The sequence below is a fragment of the Carassius auratus genome, unplaced genomic scaffold (genome assembly GCF_003368295.1).
Source record: "Carassius auratus strain Wakin unplaced genomic scaffold, ASM336829v1 scaf_tig00027014, whole genome shotgun sequence".
NCBI lineage: Eukaryota > Metazoa > Chordata > Actinopteri > Cypriniformes > Cyprinidae > Carassius > Carassius auratus.
Genome location: NW_020525562.1, coordinates 11,845 through 28,483, shown reverse-complemented (window position 1 = coordinate 28,483; position 16,639 = coordinate 11,845). Strand labels below are relative to the sequence as shown.

The 16,639-nt window shown below is 35.4% G+C and overlaps 1 protein-coding gene across 1 annotated transcript; it reads right to left on the bottom strand.

Annotated features, from left to right (window-relative positions):
* Window positions 1-2,145: 2,145 nt before the first annotated feature.
* LOC113079024 (elongation of very long chain fatty acids protein 6) lies at window positions 2,146-15,715 on the bottom strand. Its single transcript, XM_026251203.1, has 4 exons — window positions 15,421-15,715; window positions 6,180-6,311; window positions 4,831-4,982; window positions 2,146-2,956 (listed from the first exon to the last, which is right to left on the bottom strand). The coding sequence occupies exons 1-4, from the start codon at window positions 15,501-15,503 to the stop codon at window positions 2,523-2,525; spliced, it is 801 nt and encodes a 266-aa protein (XP_026106988.1). The 5' UTR covers window positions 15,504-15,715; the 3' UTR covers window positions 2,146-2,522.
* Window positions 15,716-16,639: the final 924 nt, after the last annotated feature.

The following is a 16,639-nucleotide window of genomic DNA, read 5'->3' as shown; positions in this document are numbered from 1 at the left end:
TTATGTTACAGACACTCACACACACACATATATATAATATAATGCCTGTCTAGATGGAACAGTTTTCACATCTTGGTTTTCTCTCTTAAGTAATTTAGTAAGTAATTTCCTACTTTCCTAGTAATGATTTACAAAACTCTTTTCATTCAGTTTCAGTATGTTGAAATGATTTCCAAATCTAACTACCTCTGCACTATTGCACACTGTTTTAAGCACACCAAGTTGATCAGAATACCCTTATTGTGTCTGTGTCACTAAAATGGTTACTTCGGACTTTTTTGCATACGGAAGCTATGACTTGTATAAGATGGATGCTTTTGATTTATTGGCCGCTATTTTGGTTTGTTATTTAGTTTTGTTCATTTAAAATGCCAAACCTTTTCGACTACAGCTCTCCGCTTTGTCTGAGACAAAGTCTTTAAGCTTTTAAGCTGATACGTGCCTGAGATACGCAAGCATACACAACATTATGTTTAATGTTATACATCTTTGTGTTTTTTTAAAGCATTTTAAGACCTAGTACTCGTGTATGTTTGCAGTGACCTTTAGTGAGTCACCTGTTTGAGAACCAATGTCTAAGAATAATGCAAAAGAGTTATAAAGCCCAAAAGCAATTATATCAACTAAAAGAATCAAGGTATTAACATAGACATTTATCCTATATATTAGTGTGTCTAAAAGATAAACTCTGTCCTGCTGGTAGGAATTTCATGGACATCCAGAGTTACGTTTAACATTGAAAGAATATCTTAGTATCAATAGCTGTGTATAATATAATGCTTTTGTGGTCTTTATGGAGCTTTTAGAGGTTAAGTAGTGAAAAAAAAAACTCAACAGGCTGACTTCAGATCTAATGCCTACAAACTTTGATCCATATTATCTAGTGCTAACAACAGGCAGTATTTCATTGCACTTTATCTCCTGTAATTACATCATCCAAAGATTTCCAGTTAAATATGGTGTTATGTGACGTATATATATGTGTCATAATTCAACTGGCCTGACACCTGATCTGATCAGTGCAATTTCATAGTACTATTGGACTATTGCCATATGGTTTAAAATGACTGTTGGTATAATTTCTGTCACTTTTACTGCTCCAACCAGTAGACACACAGAACATTGCTGCTTACTATGGCTTCAGAAACCAGGGCAGTCTGAACTTATGTCTTATGTCATTGTGGCTGAGGCAGTAGTGCTCCCATCTGGCATGTTGCTGAGCCTGTTCACAGCTAGAGTGACAGTTCAGATCTCCTTCCTGCAGAGTCGAGAGCAAAATATGTACCAGAAAGAATCTCTCACACAGTCCTACCAGGGTAAACAAGGAGAAATCGAATGAAAAAACACAGACACTTGAATATTTCAGCACTCTTGGCTCTTTGTTAAAATCGTCTATAGATGCTTTACATGTACACAGTGCAAATGCACAAAGAGCACAATGGACACCATTCAGTGACAGAGATTATTCTGATTTGGTTACAGTGATATAGACTTTTTGTTTAAGTATGTTTGACTTCATGGTCCTTTAGGCAGGGCTAGACTCTCTGTGCTGTCTGCCTTTGGAATGGATTGTGATAATGATGACTTAAGCCATGAGAAGAAGAAGACCAGGTCTTTCAGAGGTCAGAACAAACGCAGATTCAGAGAGGTCCGATGATTCATATTCCAGAAGGGCCTCTGGTGTTCTAATGATCATTTGGCCCCAGTGGTCCTCTCAAAATGGCCTTCATTGGTCTTTTTGTCCCCTTTCATTTATTTTTTTGCTATTTACTTGGGTGGTTTGCTTGTGTATGAGTAATCCAATGGCATTAACATTTCAGGCCTATTTGAATAATATGCCTTTTTGGTTTAGTTTTCTTTTTTCTTTTCCTTTTTTTTTCTAAAATGATATGAACTTCACATGGGAAAAAAACTGTAAGACCTGAGAGAATTTTGGTGCTGCGACGCTGGAACACAGAACACACTGTGGCATTTTTAGCTCAACATTTACCAGTCTTCCATTGACATGGCTTTCGTACAAAATTACCGTACACAATCTATCTAACCGATAAAAATAACAGTAACAATTAATGTTTAGACAAAACCACACAATTATGAACTCTATCCATATAAGATCCTTTTTCAAAATATTCCCAGTCCATTTTGACGACTTCTTAATTCTGTTTTAATTTATTTTGCATCCCTTTTTTTAATCTATACACTTTTTTTTTCTTTTTTAAATACAGATAATTGTATTGGGCACATATACATTACATAAAGACACATTTTTTTTTGTTCAACTGATATAATCGTAATGATTCTCAGTGCAGCTCAACAGAGCTTCCCTAGTGGCGGGGAGGTTTATCTCTATACGTTAGTAGTACAGTATGCACAAGCTTTGATAGTAGCCCCTCATGGTCTTTGCTTCTTTCTTCTGCAAGTTCTTAAGCCCTAACTTTAAAGACTCATCCATCCACTACCAATCACTGGTCCATTTAGTTTTCCCCACCTCTCCGTGATTAAATTTAAATCATTTTCTTGATTTATTGGCTTTTCTTTGCTGCATTGGATTTGGTCTTGGTGATGTAGGCTTCGAAGAAGAACTGGCAGAAGAGCACAAAGTAGCTGAGGTACATGAGGGACGACCACACGATGTTCTGCACGTGGGACGGGCACTCTTGGCCTTGCTGCATCCACGAATACACCAGGTAGTTGACCACACAGCCCATCACCATCTGGGTGATCTGCGTCAGGGTGATGAACATGGCAAACTTGCGAGAGATTTTGAAGCCGGCGGCCCGAAGAGCATAGTACGAATACATGACGGCGTGCACCAGATAGTTCATGGTCATGAACCAGCCCCCGCCGGCCACCATGTCCTTGTAGGAGTACCAGGAATAGAGCAAAACTGTGATGTGATGATACCAGTGCAGGAAAATCAGTTTCTGCTTCCGTAAGACGATAAATAGTGTGTCTCCTGGAAGGATAAGAGCAAGACACTGACAGTGAGAGAGATGTAGAGAATAGAGATAGTAAAAGATTCTGTAATTGTTTGGGGAATAAACGCTAAAGTCGCTATGCCTGTCTTGACATTCTTGATATATCTTGTTTATTTTTAGGTTTTAACATTTTTGGGAAAATATTGTGTTATTGATTTAGTTTGTAAAGATTAAGGTATTAGGTTAAACTCGCATGTTCTAGACCTTGAATATTTGAACATCTAATCAGGGCAAGGTCAACCAATGCATTCAGCAGACAAAACAAGTTCAAACAGTGTAGACGTTAAAAGTCAACAACTGTTAGTGAAGCCCCACTAGCTCAGCTAATGATGTTGCGTAGGATATAGCATTGAGAAAATGCGAGATGAGCAAGATGAGCATTCTTAAAATGTGCATAAAAATGTATGCACTCTATTAAGACGGATCATTGATTTATAAAAAAAAAAATTGTATTAGATAAGAAAATGTGCATAAACTATGATGGAAACACCAATTACTGAATAAAGCCAATAAATCCTAAAAATAAAAATAAAAAATATTTTGTAACATTATAAAAGTCTTTAATTTGACTTTTACTGCATCCTAAGTAACAGTAATAAAAATCTAATAAAAAAATATTATTTAAAATTTGGGGGAGGTTTTTATTTGTTGTTAACTTGTTCACTTTAAATTGTCCATACATTAATATGAGAGGGCAAGTGCAGCTGGTCAAAAGTCTATGCATGTTGCTATGTCTCCTGCTGTACATTAGTGAACAGGACATCATGACCCATTATGCTTGGCCTGTGCCTAGGAGGGTCCTCACATTGTCTCAGTGCTGTCTTTTTGTCACTACAATAGGCCTGGTAGCCCACTAACCGACAGGACATGACAAACACAATAGGCCCAGGCAGGCGGAAAATAGATCCACTATCCTAGATTTCTAGACTTGGGGGTATGCTGCAGGGCTCATGCTAACAAATTCTGTTACGCTTTCACAACCAATTATATTCATGCAGATGAACACTAGGCTTCTCCGTAGTGCTTTGTCACTGGAGCAAGCTACATACAACAGACAGAACGAATTTAACCAAACTTATTTTTTTAAAGGATTACAGTTGTTTTAAATTTAGTCAAGGATTTGGAAACTCTTGTAATGTGGTCACAACTGTTTATAATTTGCTGTGGTCATATATAAACATCGGGATCCACAATGTAAGAATAAAGAATTACAACTGAAAAAGTTGCATTATACCACATCTAATATTTTAGCCCTGTTTTGCTTTATATAGATAAAGCATTCGTAAAAGATTGTCTTCATATTAATTTAATGAGATCCCATGTTTTTATACAAGTAGTAGGTGTACATTTGTATCTGCATGTATATTGTGAGTGTACAATGACAAATGACTAGGAGTGCTCAACTTTAAGCATGCTTGTCTGCAGTAAAGAATATGTAAATTAGATTTTTAAATTTGATATAGGCTATACTGTATATAACACTGTGCCTGTGCTGTGATGCAGAAGCCTGATACCAGTTTCATGTTATTAGGTTGATGTAAGGAAAGCAATCATTTTAAATGCTGCAAGTGAATACAAGCATCATACTTTTATGAGCAGTATGAAAAATATGTTCATTTTGAGATTTTTTTTAAATACTTTATGTAACAGTATTATTAGATTTGTAATGCTAAACTGTTGAAAAAATTGCAAAAGTATAAAACATTTTTTACTTGATTTGTGTTAAAAAAAATATTGAGAGGTACGACACCAATATCTTGTGTGTTTCTACTTACAAAGAATTATATACAATAGTTTAAATCTTAACCTATGAAACTGAAATAAAATGGGAGCTACAGACATATAATCTCACCTAGTTCAGGTGCCTTGCTGAGGACAAAAGCGTAGGCCCAGAACTTGCTGACTGGTCCATTGTAGAAACTCTGATCACACACTGACTGCTTTAGGCCTTTGGTCATCAAGATGTTCATCATGTAGCCTCCGGTTCTGATGGCACCAAATATACTGAAGAAAGTTGTGCAACAAAACAAAGGAGACACTTTAAATCAGATTCAAAATGGTGTATGCTTCATTTTACTGTTAGGACTCATAGCATTACTACTAATGCTAACGGTGCTTTATTTTTTTATTGGGTGTGCTTATTTATTGACACTTTACATTGTGTGGCTAGGCAGTTACTTGGCACTCAGGTTCCAGTTTTAGGTTTCTTATAATGGCTGCCAAAGGCCAGATCATGTGATAAACCTGGAAGTGCGATGTAGTCTGTCTCACCACCTTTCTACAGTCACTATAGTGCTGATATCACACATTGAAGAGTGAGATATGTTATATCGTTAAGTTAGATGACATGTTAAGGTGCAAGCTCAATATGAAAATATATATGCAGGCCTCTTGTGTACCATATATGCAGGTCTTTATGAAGTAACTTGGAACGAGGAAGTGGCTTTTTTTTCTGGCTATAATGCACACCATTAATCTGCTAAAACATGAAACAATTTATAAATGCACAGTATTCACTGCAGTGTATTGTAATGTGCAAAACAGCATCACTTTAAACAAAGTTAAACACAAACTGGTTTTATCTTGCGCTGCCATTGCATTATGACAGCTGATTAAATGTGCCATAAAAGCTTCAGAAATAGGCCTACCTCTATGAATAATGGCCTGCATGGATTTTTACTTTACATATTGTTAATTTAAATGTTATATTTTAATTTCCATCACTTATAGCACTGCAATGTGTTAAGTAAGCAAATATGTTTTAGCATTAACAGCTGCTGCAGGCAAATGGATAGATGCATGTAACTATGGCTGTGACGATAACCACATCACCGCGGTAATGAGATACCGAGCGCAGTGTTACGCATCACCGCACTTTTTTGTAAAACAATTTTTGCAAGGAATTTGCAGGAGGAAGCTAGAGGTCTGCAGTGATTTATACCCCGGAACATGACCAGATTTCTTGTGACACAGGATTAAGTTTCAAATGGAAAAGAAGCCCACGTCAGGCAAGTCTGACTTGGGACATTCTTCTCAGGGATGTGCGATAAGTCACCAAACCATGTGATTTGTTGCTTCTTCACCGTAGTAAGAAAAAAAAATCCCATACCGTCACAGCCCTACATGCTACACCCATAGATGCACCCTTAAACATTTGCACGCATGATCTATGACCCATTTACCTGAAGGCTGCATATTTACCTGAAGGCTGCAAGTGTTAAAGACCATAGAACTAAAGGTTTCCTCAATTCAAACTTCTCCCTTTGTTTCATTACATGCCGCCCACCAAGTATGCAGGCAGCGTAGAGTGCAGAGAAGAGGAAAGACTTCTTCCTGTAAGGAATGAGATGACAAAAAAATTAAGTCCAAAGAATTGTTCACTTCCTTTAGTGTGACCATCTGCTCACAGCATATTTTTTGTCATTTTGATTTATTTTTATTTTATGTAAGTGACCAAGGTTTAAATTTGAAGCATATTCAAAGTTAGATTACATAAGTATTAACTATATATATATATATATATATATATATATATATATATATATATATATATATATATAATATTTAAAATATCAGAACAAACTATGAAATCTGCACAGCATTTTTATTTTACTGAATTATGCCATGTTTTGAATGAAACATGATTCCCCATACAACACAGTCAAATTCACAGACTTTGCATGCGGTAAAACTACCGCCTTGCAAACTGGTCCAGCAACTATCCTGACTGTATTATACTGCAGTTATGTAGCTGTTAGAAAAGCACCAGCAAAGCCAGAGCTTTTTCCAGCTTGCAATTCCGGTCTTAAAAATTTGCACACACACACACACACACACACACACACACCAAAAAAGAATGCGTTTAGATTTTTAGATGTATACACCTCAGAATGTTATCCATTTGGTTTAGCAACTTTGTTGTATTACATAAAACATTACATCATTTATGCCATTGTTTCTTAAATCCTATATTTATCACTTATCTTTTGCCAAAATTAAATAAACTGTTTTTGGAGCTTTTCATCAAAAACAGCTTATTGGGCTTATTTTGACAGCTTGTGATGCTTTTAGGATCTCATAATATCTGGCAACGCTGTACTGCATTTATCTGAATATTCACTGTGAAGTCTAATAAAATTTTGAGGGCATTCTGATCGGAATTGAAAGAAATCCAGAGAAATCATTTGGAAATCACTGCATAAAGTATGTCTATTAAACACACATAATATCAAAGTTATGCTCAAGGGAACTAATATTTAAAACCTAACATTGTCACAATGTCAAAATAGTAATAATAAAAAATTCAGTATGCCAACATGAGAGAGATTTTATGGCTCTACTCATTTTGATACGATGTAAAAAAAAATAATTAGCAATGGCATGTAGTAATAAATTAACAAGCAAAACCAAAATCACAGTTGTTTTTAGGCACTACATTTGAATACATGATCAAGTAAACATTATCAAATAAAACAAATTATTCATTATATAGTCTATGTAATAATACTCAGTTGATGCTATCATAGTTTGGCCATAAATAAAGTGAATTGAAGTGATTCACATCCTTATTAAAACAAACTAATAGATAGGAGCTTTGCCAGTCCAGCATCCAGCTGGCATTATGAGCCAAAACTGGGGCACGTCTCTTTCTGCCAGTATCATTTCCAGGATGATGTGTGTTCTCTTTCCAAGAAATACCATCAAACCGGTGAACGAGGAGCCCCAGAGGTTCTTCTGGGTTTTAATTTGCATATGGGTAAAGTCTTAGACAAATCCTCTTTTCGACAGAATTCAAATAATACATAGACTTAAATAAAAATGCATACAGTAGAAGTAGAGCTAAGTGTCTTTTTATATTAGGTTTTTATCATTTTTTTGTTACACATGACATCTATAGGCTTTTTGTGAAGAAGAGTAAGGGTGTGGGTTGTGAATGCATGCTGAGCATCATTTTTATTTTTCTGCCCACTGGATGGGAGAAACACTGACCTCTCTCTGCTCAGAACAGTGATTCCATTCTGTGCATACAGTCCCCACTTGAACCTTGACTTGTCATTGCATTGTTCTCTGTGTACAAAGGGAGGCTGCAGCAGTATTCACATATTTTATTGGACCAATTTATTGGTGTTACTGGATGACTGAACTCTTGTTTCTGGTTACAAATCAGTTAAATGCACTGGGTGTGATTGCTTACACTAACAGACACATTTTCTTCACAGTGCCAGCTAGCAGGAAGCTTGTACTTGAGAAAACAGCTGGCAGCAAGATGCTGCTAATGGTAATCCAACTCTTGTATATCATGCCAGAACCAAATGTTTGATGCAGCTAAAATACACAGGGCTGGTTATTTTCATTTATTCATTTTTATATTCAGTCTATCTCTTCATTTACAGTTTTTTTTTTTTTTTTTTTTTTTTATTTAAATTTAGATTTAAAATCTTTCTGGCGGAATGAACTACTGAAGAATACTCGATTTTCATTTATGTGATTTGTGCATAGAAGCAAAAATAAGCAGCAATATTGACCAACACTACAATTCAAGAGTTTATCTGTAAGATGTTTTTTTTTTTTTTTTTTTACTGTATTGTATTGTATTATTATTTTTTTTATAATATTGACCAAGGCTACAGGAATAATGTGAAATATTTTACTATATAGATTTTGTATTAAACCATCTAATGCCAAAGAATCAATGCATTAAATCATTGTGCTCACAATGTTGCTTAATATATATCTCCAACAAAATAATTTTAAATATATTTCCCGTATTCAATATATTGACCAGCCCTAGATCCAGCAAAGAAGTGAAGGATCTGTCAGTGTGGAATATGCAAGGTATTTCATTTTAAAAAGCTTGATGTTCAGATGAGTTTTTGAGCTGTGCTGCAGTGAATGACAAAGCAGCATCACTCCCTTTTCATTAGCCCCTTATCTGGATACATGTTTTGGGGAGAATTTCAAATATCCTGCTAGAGGAGTGATTGAGTAAGTGGCATATGCCACACAGATGCAGTAAAGCCCTGTTTTATACCATCCAATGGCGATTCAAGAGAATATTACCATCTGGCCTTGTTGCTAAGTCAGTAAAGCAGAGCTACCGGAGCTTTCAGATAATGCAGCAAGAATTATCCAGAAAAAGATACTAAGACAGAAATATCCTAAGCAACAAATATTTTATATAAACATAACATATTCAGGTCCTGCGTCATCAACTTTCAATAAGTAGGTCTATGTATTGCAAGACCATCAAGTCCTTGAATTCTTCAACTGCATTTTTGTCCATGCTCTCAATTTTTTTTAGTTTTTCAGCTGAGCGCATTAAACCTGAAGTGGACAAAGACTGATGGTGAAGCTACCTGCAAGGGCTCCCATCTGGCCAAAGATGTTAAGGCTAGAAGTGCTTCCCAATTTATCTAGAGCCGCTAAATAAATGGATTTTGAAGCCTAATTGCAGTTTTAGACTAATGACGGTAGCAGAATCTGTTCTGCTCGATTCAGTGATATTTAACCAAACGCAGCACAATGTTGGAAAAGAGTATAGGAATGGTAGAATTAACTGAACAAGCACAGAAAAGGGTTTCTGTCAGCGCAAAACCTTGACATGGACATGCAAACGCAATCCTTTTTTTATTTTTATTTTTTATTATTATTCCATTTTAAAGGAATTAGTTCTGCCCTATATGAAAATATGCTGATTTTACTCACCCTTGTGCCTTCCAATATGAGTTTGTTTCTTCATCGAAACAATTTCTTCATCGAGAAATTTAGCATTACATCACTTGCTCACCAATGGATCCTCTACAGTGAATGGGTGCCATCAGAATGAGAGTCCAAACAGTTGATATAAACACCATAATAATTCACAGTAATCCACATGACTAAAGTCCATCAATTACGGCTTGTGAAGCGAGAAGCTGCGTGTTTGTAACAAATTTGATAATATATATAAACGTTTTAACCACTACTTCTGGCTAAAATACAAGCTCTCTATTCATAATATTGTTGTCTCCAATGAAAATTGTCTGAATCGGGAGACAAATATCATCTGATCTATCAACGTTTACAAGTGAAAACAGTTCTAAACAAGTATGCTGGTGGATTTTGCTTTGGGAAGACAACAAGGGATGGGCTTTTTCACTGGAGCAAGTATTATTTGGTATTGCTTATGGACTGGTCTTTTTGGCAGAAGAAACCGTTCAAATTTAAAACACCACGAACATGATAACTGTTTCTTACATGCAGCTTTAAACTTAACAAGATGTTAACTGATGGACTGGAGTAGAATGGGTTATTGTGTTTATATCAGCTGTTTGGACTTTCATTCTGACAGCACCCATTCACTGCAGATGATCCAGTGGTGAGAACACAACTGTCTGAACACAACTGTACTGACAATGTACTGAAGAGTAAATTTTCACTGTTTTTTTTCTTTTTACATTTAGGGCTGAAATACTAAAAAAATAATATATATATATATATATATATATATATATATATATATATATATATATATATATATATATATATATATATATATATATATATATATATATATATATATATTTCCATTTTTATTTTCCTAGCTAAACAGTTTCTGGCTAACACCACTGATTGCTGTTGCGTTTAAGATCTGAGTGCGATAACATGGCTAAGGCTAAACAAACTGATGGCTGATGTTATAATTTGTGACATGTGGAAAGGGCTTTAGCCAGAGGTATTTGTTTTTCTCTACCATCCTCTCCAAACATCAAATGCAATCTCTTCTTCGGGGCTACTCACACTGAAAACAGAAACAAGGTGACTGCTCTTTCAGAGGTCACATTTTGAAATAAATTTTTTGTCAAGTGCCCCTGGTTGTGGTGGGTGGCAAAGGTTTTAAGTTTTGTCAAAGACCTTTTAGACGTGTCCGTTGAAAGGTGCAGGAAAAGCAAATCTTATTTATAAATATAATCTCTCAAGGCCAGTGGCGTGGTGTAGTAAAGTGACTGTCTGCATTCATAAGATTCTATTAAGTAACATTTATTGCAGGGACAACGGTTTGTGGTGCCAGGAAACTCTACTATGTGTCTCTATTATGTAAGCCTGGCAGTCTGTGTGGAAACAGTCCACTTTTATTAATCCACAATATTTCTGTGCTTCCTGTCTGCTTGTGTCTTTATTTTGCGAGACAAAATGAGAGCTCATTAAAGAAACTTTTGGGCAGTGTAGTATAGTGAGGATAGAGGATAAATATACACCCAGATTAGACATGACCTAAGGCTATCTTCCAACCTGAGGCTAATTCTCTCTGGTCAAACGCATTGCATAAGCCTTGGCAGCTCTGTCTTATTGATCTTCCCTGAGAATTGTTTTGCCAATCAAAAAACAAATATTAGCAACCAACATAAAAAAAAAAAAATGCAATTATGCAAGTTTCCATTCTGTATTCGATATAACCACTGAAACCTATTAACTGATAATAAATTTATAATAAAATTAATTCTTATTTTAATGGATAATATAAATGAAAAATGTACATTTCTAATTGATTTATTTATTTGTTTATTTAAAATGGCGAGGACAGATGTCAATATGGCTGTCTGTATAGCAGGTATGACTCAGCACTGTCAAATATTAGTGAACTATTTTTAGTGAAGTCATGTTTTACATAACAAGTACATGGCCTGTAAACTGCATGTATACACATTTATTGCTATATATGCTGAATATATGAGCACTGGCACAGCCGTTGAAATGCAATAGCCTACCAGTTGGAGTGTGATTTTTAAAAACATATTTTCATGAGTAATGCAACAATTTATTAATATACTCAATGTACTCAGATATTTTCTTTTATTTATTCATTTAAAAGATCTGGAAGATATAGATATAGTCTATATCTGGAAGATATAGATATAGTCACAGATATAGTCTGTGTTGAAGCACCTGTGCTTGCCTAGCATGAATAATTCAAGAACTGTTTATCAAAGCTGACATTCTGTTTCCCTGATCATCAGGAAGATGTACGAAAGGATCCTGTGGTGTTGCAGTCATTCATCACAGAGCGGAACGTGGGATTATTAAAGCAGAGACACACGCTCACGGTTGCTTTTTAAATGAGAACAGGCAGCAAGGGGTTGTGAAAAATGCTTTTTAAGCAAATGTTTAGTCTCGGTTTTCATACATTAGCCTTGAATGCAAAGGAGGCAATGTGAATTACCAGGATGATCTATAGTCATAAAAATGCTGAGTAACGGTACAGCTAATTGGTATTTAACCCCTTTATTCATCCCCTCACTCAGCTGAATGGCCATTGGCAAAGACTTTGGTTGTTAGATATCTAATATTTTAACACACTGATCTTTATGGAGCTACTACAAGATGCTATAGAAATATACAGGATGTTAAATTAAATTACAAAAAGAGGGCATGCATTTTGTAGATTGGGTAATTACATATTCGGTTACACCAGTAGGAAGTGCATATAAAGAAAAAAGCATTAAACTAATAAAAGAAGAAAAAAAGGCAACAACAGAGAGGGCCATTATCATAGTCTTACTCATAAATCTGACTACAAGAAAGTAGATTTAAATTTATATCATGATATATTGCTTAATTTCAGTCGATACGATATAATTCCGATATCGATATGAACAACTTTTTTAAAAGCCTCAGAAAAACTGCACTGTACACCCACAACAAATGTCTGTTCAGACAAACTTTTGAAAAATTGATTTGCCAAGTGAAGTCTATGAAATCTCCTCCTACAAAACGATAGACCTATAATATTTCAGAAATAAAAACGGTACAAATAAATTAATGTTCACCATTTATTTGTATTTCGCCTTCACACAAACAAGAAATGTGAAATCACCATCAAGTAAACATAAAACTCTGACTCACCTTATTAATATCTTTAACTTTAAACTATAACATTATTCATATAGCTTGAAACAAAGGTGCTTCAGCCAGGATAAATAATATGCAAGACATTAATGCATTTAACCTCCAATTACAAATGCATGAAATGTTTTGATATATTAAACATAAAACACTGAATACTGATATTGAAGTGATTTAAGAAAAAAATCTAAACAGTCGAAATTTGAAAATAAAACTGCCAATAGGTGGACCAAACTTTCCATTCAAATATCCAATCAATCTTTCATTTTTGGCCACCTTTTTGCTGTAGATGACACAGCCTTAATGATTTCAAAAAAAAAAAAAAAAAAAAAGAGGAAAAAAACCTGGACATCACAATCTTTACAAAAATTAACCATGGTTTTATCATAAAACTGCTTTATTTTCTTTTGCGTGATTTCTGAATGATTGAGACTATAAAGTCAATCAGACTGTATTAATAAAATCATAGTCATAACTGTCTAGAGCTACAATTGTAATTTGTAAATAATACGATTTAATTACAATTTATTTATTTACTTTTATATTTTATTAAAGTTCTATTTTTAAAAAATTGAAAAATTGTCATAATTTACTATCATATTGGTATGACTTTATTCTGTGTAAAACAAAAGGAGGGGTCAGGCAGATTGAGTTATTCATTATTGCTGCAGTTTTTTTTTTTCTTCATTTAATGAAAGTGAATGGTGACTGAGTTTGTCAGTCTGCCTGAAATCATTGTTGGTGTTCCATGGAAGGTTATAAGTGTTGGGAAGTGTATGAAAATAAATAAATAAATGAGTGTAAATAATGACTAATAAAGAATTGTAGTGTTTGTGTTAACTATGCCTTCAAATCTGCATTTCAGTGTTAAACAGTAAAAAAAACACAAGCAAAAGACACTCTTAAGTGATCAAAAAACAGTCTGAAATAGCCTAATCAACGAAACAGTATTATTAAACCTCATACATACAAGACAGATGTTTCTCCTCGCGGGATGATAGATGTGATGCAAGCAACTCCGAGAAGTCAGCCAATGACGCGGAATTGTGATTGGTCGAATGTGTGTCAGCAGACATCAACAAACGCATCTCATTGGTTAGTTGCTATGAATTCTACACCAGCCTCACTTCTCTGTCTCCAAACGCGCTACATAATTACAAAAGCGTGAAATTGATCCTTAGCGAGTAATCGTGTTGACGTTACCATGTGTCAGGTACTTTAAACAAGAGCCACAGTTTCCAAGCCGGAAAACGTGGCAAATGCACAAAACCAGCGATGATTCCTGCCATTAACTACAGAATAATGTGCATGCATTTATCTATGTACAGGTGGATTTTTTAAATACCATATACAGTCTTCAAATGCAGAAAATGTAATAACGATTTGCTTGCATGTCTCTGATTTCATATGATGACCTTCATTATGGCATTCATATTTTGTATGCTACAGAGATTGCGGGCTAGGCTAGGATTTGAGCTAGTGATGGGGAAGCCTGACTCATTTCAGCGAATCGGTTCTTTTGAACGATTCGTTTAAAAAAGGGTTCAGGCAAATCTTTTACGTCACGGAGCGATTGTCACCACGTATTCCCTAACAAACCTGCATAGCCTACCCTACTTCAACATTTCAGTAAAAACGTAGGCTGTCAGTGTTTATATATTCCTTTATTACGTTTTAAACTGTGTTTTATTCATAACAGCCTTTTTGCTAGATGTGTGTGTGTGTGTGTGTGTGTGTGTAACAAACTATCACAAAATCAAGTAACATATGTTGATAATAACATTTCTGCTTGTTGTACCTCGTCGTCCTATTAGTCAAACAATTCACCCAAATCAGTTCATATCTCATAACGAATCAGACATGTTTGGAGGAGAATGAATCGGTTATTTGTAGACTCCAGAACCTCTTATTCACCCCGTTTCGTGAGCGAAGCTTTTTAAACCAGTTTCGTGAATCGATTCAACCGATTTATTGACAAGATTCGACTCTAAAAGAACAAATCTTTCCTGAATCGGATATTGCTACTTTGGACAAGCGCTAATTAAGGCTGGATAAACCGCTTTGAAAAACACATTCAGTTTTATTTACGAAAAAAAATATCGTGTTTTTCAAATAAAGATATGAAGCCGTGCGGCATCGTGGAGGATGACCGTTCCAAATGTCACGAGGGACATAAACAGAGCATCACCTTGAATAGGCTTCGAATCTGATAGAGTGAAGCTTCAAATATCGCACCGCTCATTAGCCTACTTTTATTTTTCATTACATTACATTATAATTTGTGTTATTAAATGGAACGCAATGCTGAAACAATATCGTTGAGTTTCGAATGGGGGAATCACACTGTGCATCTTGGTCTGGATGGTACCTGCCAGTGACTCTCAGGAGTCCCCCGACGGTTTTTAAACGTCCGGCTTAATGTATGGTTTAGATGCTTAATGTGCTAGTCAGTAAGTGCAAAACAAGTGTACACGCTATCTAATGAACGGCTTTGTCGGCATCATAGCTGTGATTGATTATTATAGACCAGCTTATTTATCATGCATCAGAGCTACTGTACCAGTTCTCCTGCATCCATCGAATGGCTTCATCTTCATTGAATTGCCTCTCGAATTCGTATTCTTGCAAAGCCAGCACCGACATGGTCTCTCGTCCTGTAAACGCTTACTGGAGAACGTTAGGCTTTCTTTGCCGACTAAATGAGATCAGTTTGACGGATTTCTTAGCTTTGTCTCGCAGGCTCAGCTCCAGCCTTGCCCTCGCATCTCTCTTACTACCCCCAGCACACCGTTGAGTTGTTCTCGAATGTCAGCCTATTTGACTCAGCCCGTGCCGGCGGCATACGCCCTCCTCTCTTCTGAGGAAGAGGAGCGCAGCGCGGTCCTAATGCCGCAGACCTGATGCATCCTCCTGAGCTGTCGTCATCCCAGACTGCGGTGACCTTTGCCATACATTCGTTTGAACGATGCGTTTTTCAGCGTCGATGTTCAGACTGGACAGACTTTATTTGTGAAAATAAATCAGCAGAATGACAACTGAACGAAACCAATCCATCATCTGCAGGGACTTCTAACATACTCTCAGGCAGTTCTTTTATTTCCTCTTTATTATATTTTCTAACCTTCTATTATGTTTGAGGATAACTAATGTAGAACCATTATAATATTTAATATCGGACCCTGAAGAACAAAACCCCTCATTATTTTTTTTTAATTGAGATGTGAAAATTGAATAGCCTAAATAAGCTTTCTATTGATGTATGGTTTGTTAGCAGATGACAATATTTGGCAAGATATTTGGAATCTGAGGGTGACAAAAAAAAATCAAAATAGCCTATTAAGAAAATAACCTATAAAGTTGTCCAAATGAAGTTCTTAGCAATGCATATTACTAATCAAAAATTACATTTTGATATGTTTACGGTAGGAAAATGACTAAATATCTTCATGGAACATCATCTTTACTTATCAATACGATGCAGTATCCTATTGACTTTTGACATTAAAGTAAATTCAACAATTGGGACCCATATTGGCTACTGCTACAATTGCTGCTGAGGTGCATTCTATGGCACCTTTAAACAAATAGTATAAAAATATTTAAAAATATGATCCTTTGTTAAATAAAGTTAAAAAGAACAGCATTTATTTGAAACCGAATCTAACATTTTAATGTCTTTACGGTCACTTTTATCTAATTAATTTTAATTCCTTGCTGAATAAAAGCATTAATTTCTTTAAAACAAATAATAAAACAATTAAAAAAATACTGACCCCAAA